The 13,428-nt window shown below is 42.8% G+C and overlaps 1 protein-coding gene across 1 annotated transcript; it reads left to right on the forward strand.

Annotated features, from left to right (window-relative positions):
- The first annotated feature begins 10,946 nt into the window (after positions 1 to 10,946).
- On the forward strand, positions 10,947 to 13,085 carry LOC121264770 (cation/calcium exchanger 2). Its single transcript, XM_041168070.1, has one exon. The coding sequence runs from the start codon at positions 11,098 to 11,100 to the stop codon at positions 12,832 to 12,834; it is 1,737 nt and encodes a 578-aa protein (XP_041024004.1). The 5' UTR covers positions 10,947 to 11,097; the 3' UTR covers positions 12,835 to 13,085.
- Positions 13,086 to 13,428: the final 343 nt, after the last annotated feature.

The raw sequence follows: 13,428 nt of genomic DNA on the forward strand, positions 1-13,428 counted from the left end.
TCCCCCATATGAAGAATAGTTTGTGGCTCCGGATCCAAATTCAATTGTTGTTGAGAAAACATTACCCCACTAACATTCACAAAAAACACCTCAGTCGAGCCCGGATCCAAATTTGAAGGTTATTGTACATACATCAAATACATATTTTATTAATTATTTATCTCTCATTTTCTTTCTATCACATATTTTATCATAATTGATATATTAATTTGAGTTAGTGATATATTAATTTAATAAGAATATGATTATTAATTAATATATAATAGGTAAAATAGTAAAATATGATAAAATTAAAAAAATTAATAATTAAAAAAATTAAATATTTTTGAAATTATTAGTTATTCATTACTATATAATGAATAAATATATAATCTAATGTAGAGATTTGATGTGAATAATTAAAATCAAATTCATCTTTTATTATTTTATTATTATATAATGAAAAAATTGCTATTCCAATGTGGAGATTTATGTGAATGGAATAGCTAAAAGTTAAATTTCTCTTACATTCATAAAAAATGTCCTTTAACTTTGGCTAATCCAATGATAGTGCTCTAAGAATGGAAAACACTAAATGTACTTTAAAAAAATTTATAAAAAACTTATTTATCTACATGTCAAATTTTGATTCGTTAAAAATCATAAAATTTGAATTTCAAAATAAAACTAACAAAATGAGTATTGTAAATAAAAGTGTAAATAAAATTGTAAGTATATGTAGCACTACTATTTCTACGTTGCTTATAAAAATCTAGATAACATCCAAACAAAAATCATAGAATATTCAATCATTAAAAAAAATCATAACTATACTCAGAGATTTGTGTGCCGGGAAGCTTTGACCGCTAGATGTGCCCGCTAGCACAAAGTTGTTTTCTTATTTTTATCTTCTTTTTCTTTTTATATTTTTTTAATATATTTAAATATTTTTAAAAATAAAAAAATATCAATACACTAAAAATCATTTTCTTAATTATTAAGTAAAAAAAATAAATATATGAGCGATCAAAATGAGAGACAAACTCAAGCTGCATACTAACGTTTCCCTTTCAATTTAACCCCATTAAAATAATACAATACCTCTCCAACTTGAAGCATCTATCCAAAGAAAGCTGTTGAATGATAGGGGTCGAAATCTGAGCAAGAGAAGAAATCAATCTAATCAGTATTCCAAGAAAATGTAAGACCAAATATGAAATTTGAAATATATTGTACGGTGTGAGAGCATTGCGATTAGTATCTCTCAATTTGTAGTTAAAATTTAGGAAGAATTGCCATTTTAATTAGTTTATATAATGTACTTCCTATACCTTCTCTCCCCTTTAGGAGTTCTTGTGAGGGAGGGCCCCTCCCAGAAGGGCCCAGGCCTGAAGAAGCTAAGCCACGAAACTCCAGGCCCAAAGACGAAATCCTCCCGTAAGCTAAGAGTCTAGGTTGGAGGATCACATGTCGAGCACGGACTGCAGACCTACCCAGGAAGGCCTTTTAGCGCCAAGCTTGAATATACCAATGAGATCGTCTCGGGGCTCGATAGCCTACCGAGCCCTACAGTACGGCGCCAGGCAGAACGCCCAATTGCAGGCGGACGGCAGAACGTGCCCGGTCATAGACCCATCAGACTCAAGGTACGCCGCATTCAATGCATGTGTCAGGAGACCCAGCATGCAACGACGCACCCCACGTATGAAGGACGGCTCCCCCACGACCTGACACCCAACCCTAGCATAAAGTAGTAGGACAAACCTAGCATGGCTGATACGCCATGATCTCCTGAGCCACAAAGTGACACATTGTGACAGGAGGAAATGAGTGATCGCAGGTTTGACACCTGACATACCACGATCTCCCTTGGCAGCAGTACCTAGATCAAGTATAAATAATGGTCATCCCTTCTACGGGAGGGCTCTCTCTGAATTTTGATTGTTCTTACTATTTTTCGGAGTTGTTCTTATCACTAGAGGATTGTTCATTGACTTTGGCATCGGAGTGACCCCAGACTTCACCGGAGCCCTTTCTTCTTAATTGCAGGTGACTTGAGCTTGGTTATCGCAGAAGTGCTCCGGCTGCAAAATACGACATCAACAGTGGCACCGTCTGTGGGATAGATTTTTCATAAAAGTGTGTACTTCGCATGCTGGCAACGACACGGTCCCATGCTACACGAAGGGGAGACAGCAAGGAAAGGACGATGGAAGTGAGGGTCGCGAGCATGGAGGAGATAGTGAGGAAACTGACGGAAGAAGCTGGTATGCTACGACAGGAGAATGCGGCCCTCAAATGCACCAATGAAGAGCTAGTGGGGGGTGCAGAACCGAGCTGCAACGAACACGGGGATTCGCTGTGGGTCCCTACAGAAACCTTAGCGGAGGAGGAAAGACACAAGATGCACGTCCAAATCTGAGAGCTTGGGGATAAATGCCCGAAGATGGCTAAGAAGATAGACACTCACCATCCATTGTTGACCAGCTACTCATCAGCACCGACCTCCCATACAGCACGGGGATCATGGCGATGCCACTTCCCCCAAGTTCAGGGTCCCCCAAATGGAAATGTACGACGGGTCTAAAGACCCACTAGAGCACCTGGAGACGTTAAAAGCCCACGACTCTGCATGGTTTTCCACGGGAAGTCGCCTACCGAGACTTCCCACTAACATTGAAAGGAGCCGCCTGGACCTGGTTTGGGTCGCTGACATCGGGAATAGTAGATAGCTTCGAGGAGCTCACCAGCTACTTCATGATGAATTCCTGGCAAGTAGGAAAAGGAGACGCCTTACAGCTTACATCCTAACCGTCAAACAGTATGATGGTGAGAACCTGAAGTCATACCTCTCGTGGTTTAATTGGGAGCGTATGACCATCGAAGACCAAGACGAACCACGTTGGCGGCCCTCCTAGGAGGAATCTAGCCTTTGAATCCGTTCATGGAGGAGATAGCACGAAAGACCCCTACAACACTAAGGGAGTTCATGGACCGAATATATGGGTTCATTAATGCTGAAGATACACTAGAGGCCTTGACTACACCACGACGGTCCGAGATTGAGCAAGCGGGTCAGAAGGCGTTAGGCCCGCGAGGAGGCTGCGACCAAGGAAGGGGAAAGAGGGGAATGCCAGATACAAAGAGGAGGGGAGAAATGCCAGTTCGACCCCAAGCCGCTGGGCTCACACAAACTTGGCCGAGGAAGGGAACCGGTGCCCGAGCCCCTGAAGAGAACAGCCTTGAGATGAGGAAAACCATCCATATTGTGAGTTCCACATGAATAACTGATACAACACTCGAGACTACTACGCCCTGAATAGGATAAGGGAGGAAGACCAGCGTAATCGGACATGCCAGTCGAAGGACCACGTAGATTGACGCAGAGGAAGGCACACGGGTCCCCAGCTGGGTGCAAGTCCAAGAAGGTAGGAAACAAGGGATGAGACGTGGAGGAGTCCCCCGAAGGAGAACAGGCCATTCAGGGAGATCAACATAATCATCGGGGGGGATGCTGGAGGCAGGGCTACTTTGTCAGCCGGGAAAGCACATGCCCGGAGGGCACGATACGAGGAAGTGTTCGCCGCTGAAAGAGATGCAAATAGCCCTTACAGCGCACCGGAGATGAAGAAGGCATCCTCCACCCGCATGACGACGCATTGGTGGTAAAAACACAAGTGGCAAACTTCAAAACCCAGAGGATCCTAGTCAACAACGGCAGTTCGGCAAATATCTTGTTCTGGGAAGCCTTTGTGAAGATGAGAATCAGCCTGGATCGACTGCGTCCTGCTCTAATACCGCTCAAGGGCTTCACGGGAGACATTGTTCAACCAATGGGTGCCATCACCCTTTCAATACTGGCAGGGAAGGCTCCCAAAACTGCAGCCACCATTGCTGACTTGTTGGCCGTCAAAGCTCCATCCACATACAACGCCATACTGGGGTGCCCCACCCTGAATAGTTTGAGGGCAGTAACGTCCACTTACCACCTCAAAATGAAATTCCCCACCTGCTCGAGGGTGGGCGAAGCTCGCGGTAAGCAGGTCTTGGCTAGGGAATGCTACAACCGAGAACTAAGGCACGAGATCAAATTAGTCGAGATAGTCGAAAGGACAGAAGAAGCGCCCAAGCTAGGTTCACCTCCGTCCTTGACCGAATGGGATGAAGAAATTTGTGATGAAAAACCTCTTCGGCAAGCAAAACCCAACGAGCCCTTGGAGCTGGTTACAGTTGACTAGCAAACACCGGAGCAAAAGGTTCGGATTGGGACTAAGCTGGACCCGGAGATGAAAACTATGCTGATGTCCCTTCTAATAGAACACCGGGATGTGTTAGCTTGGAGCCATGAGGATATGCCATGGATCGACAACTTCATCATTGAGCACCGGCTTTGCATCGATCCAGCGGCTCGAAGAAGTATGGGTCAATAGCCGAGGAGGTGGACCGTCTCTTAACGGCAGGGTTCATCCGGGAGGTCCATTACCCAGAATGGCTATCTAATGTAGTTCTGGTGAAGAAGGTCAACAGGAAGTGGCGTAAATGTGTCAACTTCACCGACCTGAATAAAGCTTGCCTAAAAGATAGCTTCCCTTACCACGCATCGATCTGATCATGGACTCGACGGCGAGGCATCCCCTCCTTAGCTTTATGGACGCTTATTCTGGGTATAACCAGATCAGGATGAACCCGGATGACGAGGAGAAGACAACGTTCGTAACAGACTGAGGCCTCTACTGCTACAAAGCAATGATGTTCGGCCTCAAGAATGCGAGGGCCACCTACCAACGGCTAGTCAACTAAATGTTCAAACAACAGATTGGCCAAAATATGGAGGTGTATGTAGACGACCTGTTGGTAAAGAGCAAAGAGCCTGACAGCATTTCGCAGACTTACAAGAAGCATTTTTTGTGCATCTGCAATATAGGATGAAGCTGAACCCGTTGAAGTGCGTTTTCGGAGTGGAGATGGGTAAGTTTCTAAGGTTCATCATCTCCGAGAGAGGGATTGAGGCGAACCCAGAAAGGTGGAAGTATTGATAGGAATGCCTCCCCTCGCAACCTTCACAAAGTCCAGAGGCTGGGTGGGTGGGTAGCAGCTCTAAACCGCTCCATCCCTCAATCAATCGACCGGTGCCTACCCTCCTTCAAAGTCCTGAGGAAAGGCCAGGAGTGGGATGAGACCTGCAAAAAAGCCTTCGCCAAGTTGAAGTTGTACCTGAGTCGCCCTCCATTGCTTAGTCAAACAAGACTCAGGGAGATCCTGGCGGTGTACCTAGCAGTATCACCACACACCATATTAGTTGTACTTGTCTGGGACACGGAAGAAGGGCAACAGCCCATCTACTACATGAGCCGGGCCTTCCGCGGAGCAAAAGCAAGGTACCCCCAGACGGAAATGTTAGTACTCACCCTAGTCATTGTGGCCAGGAGATTAAGGCCGTATTTCCAAGCCCACCCGATGAAAGTACTCACTGATCTCCCCTCAAGAAGGTACGTATAAGAACTCTCGAGTCGTCAGGTCTGGGTATTCTTCAGGAGTCTTTATGAGTATCATTCGAAAGATGATGCAACTGGATATCACGAGCCGCCATGCATTAGGGTGGAGCTGCGACAGAGCCAGTCCGAGGTAATTTAGAACCTCGCAAATCAAATGACAGAATGGGAGGCGAAGACCGTTGGTGAACATTAGCTGGTAAAGAGCCACCTTGGTCATCGTGCCATCAGGATTCACCGCGTGCTCACCCCGGGGAGTCTCCATAACCACGGTGGGAGGAATCTTGTACTTGGGACAGAATGCCCTAAGGTCATCGCCGGAGATGGAGGAACAGGATCAACTTTGGGTGCCATCACAATGGTGGGAAGCGACAGGAAAGCGATGACAGAGAAAAGAGGAGGGAAACACGACGACTGGAGAGAAAGAGAATGAGAAACGACAGAAACATGACAGATGAAAGCAGGATGAAATGGTGAAAAAGTAGGGGGAGTGGGCCTTATATAGTGAAGGCAGGCTGGAGAGTGCACGGGAAACAAAGCGACTTTGACTGCAGCGACGTTAGCAAGCGCCACGCGGTGCACGGTCTCTGAAGCAACGGCAGGAATGGAAGGCATCATGTCAAGAGAGTGATGGGCACAGACCAATGAAGTTCCAGGATACAAAGGGAAGGGCGACCAACTTGTCAAATCGATTGTCGGGAAATAGGAATGCCTCGGGAGAAGGGGAGAGGCTTCCTTTTAACCATAGTTGGCCTTGGGAACTTGAAGCGATGGAAGCTGAACGGGCAGCAACATAATTAGAAGTATTATGAATTTCCACCACGCGTACTTGATAGGAATTCGCGGGGTACTATGAGGGAGGGGCCCATCCCAAAAAAGCCCAGGCCCGAAGAAGCCAAGCCATAGAACTCCAGGCCCAAAGATGAAACCCTCCCGTAAGCTAAGAGTCTGGGCAGGAGGATTGCATGTCGAGCTTGTGACTGCAAACCTACCCGAGAAGGCCTTCAAGCACCGAGCTCGGATATACCAATGAGATCGTCTCGGGGCTTGACAACATACCGAGCCTTACTGTAGGGCGCCAAGTAGGATGCCCAACTGCACACGAATGGCTGAACATGCCTGGTCACGGACTCGTCAGACTCAAGGCACGCCGCAATCAATGCATGTGTCAAGAAACCTGGCATGCAACGGCGCACTCCACGTACGAAGGACGACTCGCCTACGACCTGACACCCAACCCTGGCAGAAAGCAGAAAGACAAACCTAGCACAGTTGACATGCCACAATCTCCTGAGCCATAGACTAACACACTGTGACAACAGGAAATGAGTGATAGTAGGTCTGACACCTAACACGCCACGATCTTCCTTGGCAGCATAACTCGGATCAGGTATAAATAACGGTCATCCCTTCTACAGGAGGGCTCTCTCTGAATTTTGATTGTTCTTACTATTCTCTGGAGCTGTTCTTATCACTAGAAAATTGTTCACTAACTTTGGCATCAGAGTGACCCCGGACATCATCGAAGCCATTTCTTCTTAATTGTAGGTGGCGTGAGCTTGGTTATCGCGGAAGTGCTCGGGCTGCGAAACACAACATCAACAGTTCTCCTCCTAGATTTGTTTTGTTTACATATTTTATAATTTAATTTTTGACATTTTTACAAATAGTTGTAACTTTATTTTTTCAATATACAATTTTGATGCAATTTAGAATAGTTTTATTCTTAAAAGTTTTTTTTTTTCTAATTTTATCATTTTCTAAATTAGTTATTAACATTTTGTTGTTTTAACATGTTTGTTTTAACAATTTCTATATTTTAAAATTAATTTTTTGTTTCATTTTTTTCTCTATCCTTTTAATATTCTTGAAGTTTTTTAATAATATTTTCTACTTTTCTAAATAATATTTACTCTTTTTGAATATTTATATTAATTTTCTTAAAATCTTTTATCTATTTTGATAAAGTTTTAGATTCTTATTTGATTTAGAGTTTATTTATTTTTAAAATGGGTGTTAATGTGACACATAACAGATGACATGTGTAGAGTTCGAATTGATTGCCACTCGGCAACCTTGTTGTTATTTACTTGGGTTGTAAATTTGATGAACATGTAGGGTTCAAATCAATAACCTATAATTTAGTTTCGAGATAAAGCCAAAAATCAAGTTAAGAGATAAGCTATAAAGAGAAAGGGAAAGAGACTTAGACTCCTAAAAGAAAAAAGACTCAGACTCTTAAAAAGAAAATGCTTCACAAGGCAAGTTTGACTCAATCATTCTAAGAAAATGGATCTCTATATGAGGAGGAAATCCCCAAAAATCTGACAAGCTCTCTCCACAAGATCTCTCCAGAGAAGCTCCCTACACCCAGACTCACCACAACTTCTCTATGCTTAGACTAAATTCCTTCATTGTATTGTGAGATGTGAGGCCATGAGAGATTGTAAAATTACCTACCATAGCGAATTTCATCCCAAAACAACCTGTGGACGTAAGATTTTATGCCAAACCACGTAAATCCTTATGTATCTCTTTATTTATTCTTATTTGCTATTATTTTATGGATGAACGCGAAGAGCACCATATCGACGCCCGAATCACCATTATGAGCCGAGAATAATTCATCCCTCCATTCCGGCTTGTTATACAAATTCAAGGCATTAACAGTGACGCCATTTGTGGAATCGACTAATCTTCTATGCCGGAATTGGGAGAAGCATATTCTCCGACTCATGAGATCTTCTCCGGAGAATATCATATATGTTCCTCAACCTTGCACCTATTATCTTATTTTCGTCAATATGGTTAGAATAGATTATATATATATATATATATATATATATATATATATAGGGACCTAGGGTAAGGGGCCATGCGTTGTGAACATGCACCATGTACGGGGTACGTATGCGACAACACATGCATGTAACATGCATAGCCCGTGCACCAGAACTGTGAGGATCACCAAGCATAGTGGGCTTGATGCCTGCCACCTCTGTGTGTGGTGCGGCATAGTACCGGCACTAGGCTGAGCATAAAGAGAGAGTTGACGAGGGCTTCTCCACTGGAATCTCGTAGCCAGGAACTCGGAAGCATGAGAGAAAACCACCTATCTACTCAAGGTCTGTTAAGGCCGCCGACGGGCTGTGATTGGGCCCGCCAGCATTGTCTGTCACTGGTGTGATGCCTCCCGCCTTGCAATAGGCCCAAAAATGGATGACTCGAAAGCGGTCTGACAACCTGTATGCAATATGAGCTGTGAGCAGTGCCCCCTCCAGCCACTCGCCAGCTTAGGCCGCCAGTGGTCCCCACCTAGCTTGCCAATGATTTCTATCGCCAACAAGGTGTTTCTCCCCGCAGAGGAGGTCACCATCTCCACATCAGTCAGCCAGGAGAGTTCCTCGCCCACAACCAAGTAAGGCGACCAAACACTCGCCAACCATGTGACGGTGCTTTCTATCACCAGGGTCAGGCTCATATGCATATATGCATAGTCTACGGCCACCACGATGTTCCATGCGCACAGTAAACTTGAAACTATTGCACCCACACTGGCCATACTCGTCTACGCTAATGGAGCTCGATCGCGAGTTCATGCAGTACCTCCTATCTCCTAGTGGACAATGGCTCACTAGCACCTCACTAGCCTCATGGCGACCAGTGTCTCGCCAGCCTCATGAAGGCCAACATCTCGCCAGCCTCACGCTGGTGCAGACAACATCTCTCAGTTGTTAGCTACATGGTAGTTAGCACCTCTTGACAAGCAATGAAAGCAGTTTCACCACTACCAAACCAGGCCGTCACTGTGTATCTCGTCCAGTCCAAGCGAGATCTCTATTGTGCCTCACGTATTTATCGTAGGTATGGTCATCGCAAGGAAGCCACACTCCACCTTTGAGAAACTACCAAGTTGATACTTCAGTGCCGCCATGTCTTCCCGAGCAATGACAACAATGGCCACACCTTTGCTGAGTTGGCTCGCCACAATTCACGTCTGCTCACAGCAGAAGTTTTGCCCACTAGAACCGTTCCTCGCCATTACCAGCTTGCTAGTAGCATGTTTCCTCGCCACACTTTCCAACGAGTTGCTTGCTCGTAGAGTGTTCCTCGCCTATCCCTAGTTGCCAAGAATGGTTCTGTACAAGCTCCCATGACAACCGTAAGTTGATGAAGTCAATGACAATCATCACCTAGCTAAAGTCAATAACCTATAATTTAGCTTCGAGATAAAGTCGAAAATCAATTTAAGAGATAAAGTTGAGAAGAGATAGGAAAAGAGACTCAGACTCCTAAAAGATAAAAGTTTCACAAGGCAAATTGGACTCAATCATTCCAAGGAAATATATCTCTATATAAGGAGGAGATCCCAACAAATCTGACAAGCTCTCTCCACAAAAGCTCCCTACGCCCAGACTCACCACAACTTCTCTACGTTTTGACTAAATTCCTCTATTGTATTGTGAGATATGTGAGGTCATAAGATATTGTAAAATCATATAGCATAGTTTATTTTGCCCCAAACAACCTGTGGTTGTAAGCTTTTATGTTGAATCACATAAATCTATGTGTCTTTATTTATTTATTTTTATTTGCTATTATTTTATGGACGAACGCGAAAAGTATCATATCGATGCCCAAATCACCATTATGAGCTGGAAATAATTCATTCCCCCATTTTGACTTGTTATGCGAATTTAAAGCATTAACAGAACATAATTAGAAATCTTTTATATTTAGAGAGTAAATCTGAAAAAAAATGAAACCAAAAAATGATTTGTAAATAAAAAAAAATTATAAAGTTTTTTATAACTATATTTTCTTGTTTAAACCATGGACTGGCAACATCTTCGAAGAATATTTCCCATTAAGGTACTCTGTTAGAGATGCTATAATCAACTGACAAGTATACAACTCCATTTAGGATAATGCTAATCTCTCCAATTCCAGCTGGGAGCTACAGCTGTCAGTTTTTCGTTTTCAACTTCGTGATTAAGCAATTATATTTTAAAGATGTTGTTAATTTCCCTCTAAAAAAAATTTAAGTGTTAAGAATGTTTTTATTTTATTTTATTTTATTTTTTTATTTTATTTAATGATTAAGGAATTATTTTTTAATAATATTATAAATTTTTTAAAAATATTTAAAAGTGTAAAAAATATAAAAAAAAATAATAATTATACTTAACGGTAGTTTTAGTGGGAGCTAAAAGCGGTAGACGTAATACTGTCCTGAATTTAAAGGGCCCACTTCCCAAGGAGGTTGTGTGTTAGGTATGAGACAAGTGTGGCTGTGACTACACGGTCAGGTCGTCATGGACTGAATATAATATAACGATCATTTCCCAAACTTCTAGACTTCTTCAATGGTTATTCTGCCAGTGCCAGCGAAATTTTACCTTCATTTAGAATTAGAACAAACTGTAAACGGGAACTCCAGAGGTTAGTTTTCCAACAATTTCATTCCTTTTCTTTGGAATATATATATATATTTTTTTTTTATAAATTCGACGGAACAAAGTTGGGTTAGATTCCACGATTAGCGCAACGTATACAGTCAACATCTTCATGCGAAAGTAGACCAATTTTTTCTGCGCCTAAAATTCGGTTTGATAGATTTTCTGCAATGCGTTCCTCGGTTTCCCTATCTGTCAAGAATAATTATCCTATTTTCTTGAACGTCTCATTTGTCGTAGTGGTATGTTTTTTCTTGCTCATACATTTCCATTCTTCAGAATCTCTTGTTATGAGCAATTTTCATCGCTTCAAAAGCAGCAGTCCGCATGGCTGCAAGGGCTTATTTAGGCTAGACGACTACAAAGCCAAGTGTTTGTACCTTAAATCCCATAACCCATGTGTTTCCCAGGGCTATATTGACTATCTTTACCTATTCTATTGCAAAATTGGGAGTTTTCCCCTCCTGGGTTATACTCTTTTTTTTCTTTGGCTTCTAGTTCTATTTTATCTGTTGGGAAACACAGCTTCAGAATACTTTTGTTCTTCACTTGAAAGCTTATCAGGGCTACTAAAATTGCCCCCTACAATTGCTGGGGCTACTCTGCTTTCTCTTGGCAATGGTGCCCCTGATTTTTTTGCAAGCTTTGTCTCCTTTACGGGCAACGGAACACGAGGCATTGGCCTTTATACAGTACTAGGGGGTGCTTCCTTTGTAACATGTGTTGTGGTTGGAATCATCAGCATTACAAGCCGGAGAAGACATCTTCGACTAAACAAATCTGCCTTTATAAGAGACGTTTGTTTTTTCCTCCTGGTTCTTGTATCCTTGTTGGTGATATTGATTCAGGGGAGAATCGATCTATGGGGTGCAATTGGTTTTTCTTCACTGTATGTTGTTTATGTAATACTTGTTTGCACCTCCCGTTTCCAATGGAAGAATGGTGGAGAAGATGGAGAAAGAGAGGGAAATTTAAGCGATGGGAGTGACTTGAGTATACCCATTCTTACCTACATGGGGAAGGGGGATCTTAATACTTCTGAAGAAGGGTCTGTAGAAGGTGAGTCTGAAGAAGTCCAGAGGAGCTTTTTTTGTTTAAGATCATCTGCTTTTTGTGGTACATTTCTTTGCGTCCTTGAGATGCCTCTCTCCTTACCAAGGCGATTGACAATTCCTGTTGTTTGTGAAGAGAAATGGTCAAAGAAATATGCGGTTGCTTCGGTGACATTAGCACCTCTACTCTTGTCTGCTCTTTGCAACCCTCATCATGAAAACGACACCTTTTACACAAGACTGGTGGTTCATGGAATTGGGTTGCTGTTTGGCATTGCTTTCGGAGTTCTTGCATACATGACAACTGAGAAGTCAAGCCCACCAAAGCAATGCATATTTCCTTGGCTTGCTGGAGGCTTTGTAATGAGTGTAACTTGGAGCTATATTACTGCACAGGAATTAGTGGGGCTGCTAGTTTCACTTGGTTATATCTGTGGAATAGATCCGTCTATACTAGGTTTCACTGTCCTTGCTTGGGGCAACTCCCTTGGAGATCTTACCTCAAATTTAACAATGGCTCTGAATGGTGGACCAGAGGGGACTCAAGTAGCGATATCAGGTTGTTATGCTGGCCCCATCTTCAGCACTCTCTTTGGCTTGGGCTTGGCACTTGTTGCCTCTTCTTGGTCAAATTACCCTTCATGTATTGAGATACCTAAGGATCCATACCTCTTGGAGACACTGGGCTTTTTGGCGGGTGGGTTGCTTTGGGCACTTGTGGTTTTGCCAAGGAGAGGCATGAGGCTTGATGGGGTCCTGGGAGGAGGACTTTTAGCTGTATATCTAATTTCACTCTCTCTAAGGTTGCGTCAGACACGTGGGTCTCTCCGGATTCTTCACACAAATGCCTTATAGTCTCAAATGAATGTCTTTTAGAAACTTATCTACATGTAATTAGATTCACTGATGTAGTTAATTACTAACAAGCTTCCTGTAGAGCATCTAGTTTGCTGAGCTGATACCATTTGGCTTCTTTCAAGGTACTAATACTGTTTGTATTATTTGCAATGAAAGCCATATATGCTCTCTCTCCAAAATGGTTGGCATTGTTCTTGAAGCTTGATTCAAAATTTCAAGGAACTAGGCTGGTACGGAAGTTCTTTCAACTTCATGCCATGGTACTATTTGTTTAGTTTGATTGACCATGCTGTTATAAACCGTGCATAGAGCCTTCAGTTTCAAAGATCTTACATGAATTGCACAATGGTGTATATTGCTTCAGTTATGGCTATGAATGATGAACTTCTATTACAGATCTAATTAAAGACATCATAAAATCCCTGGCCTGCAAAACTCTACCTGAATAACACAAATATGTACATCCCAGAGTGTGTTTCTAGCTTATTCAAGACAGTTCTTTCATACCATCATTATCACACAGTTTTGAATTTTGGGCAGGATGGTTGGATTAATTTACAGTTTTTGAAACGCGTGTAGTTTTGCAGTCAT

This window comes from Juglans microcarpa x Juglans regia, chromosome 5D, assembly GCF_004785595.1.
Source record: "Juglans microcarpa x Juglans regia isolate MS1-56 chromosome 5D, Jm3101_v1.0, whole genome shotgun sequence".
NCBI lineage: Eukaryota > Viridiplantae > Streptophyta > Magnoliopsida > Fagales > Juglandaceae > Juglans > Juglans microcarpa x Juglans regia.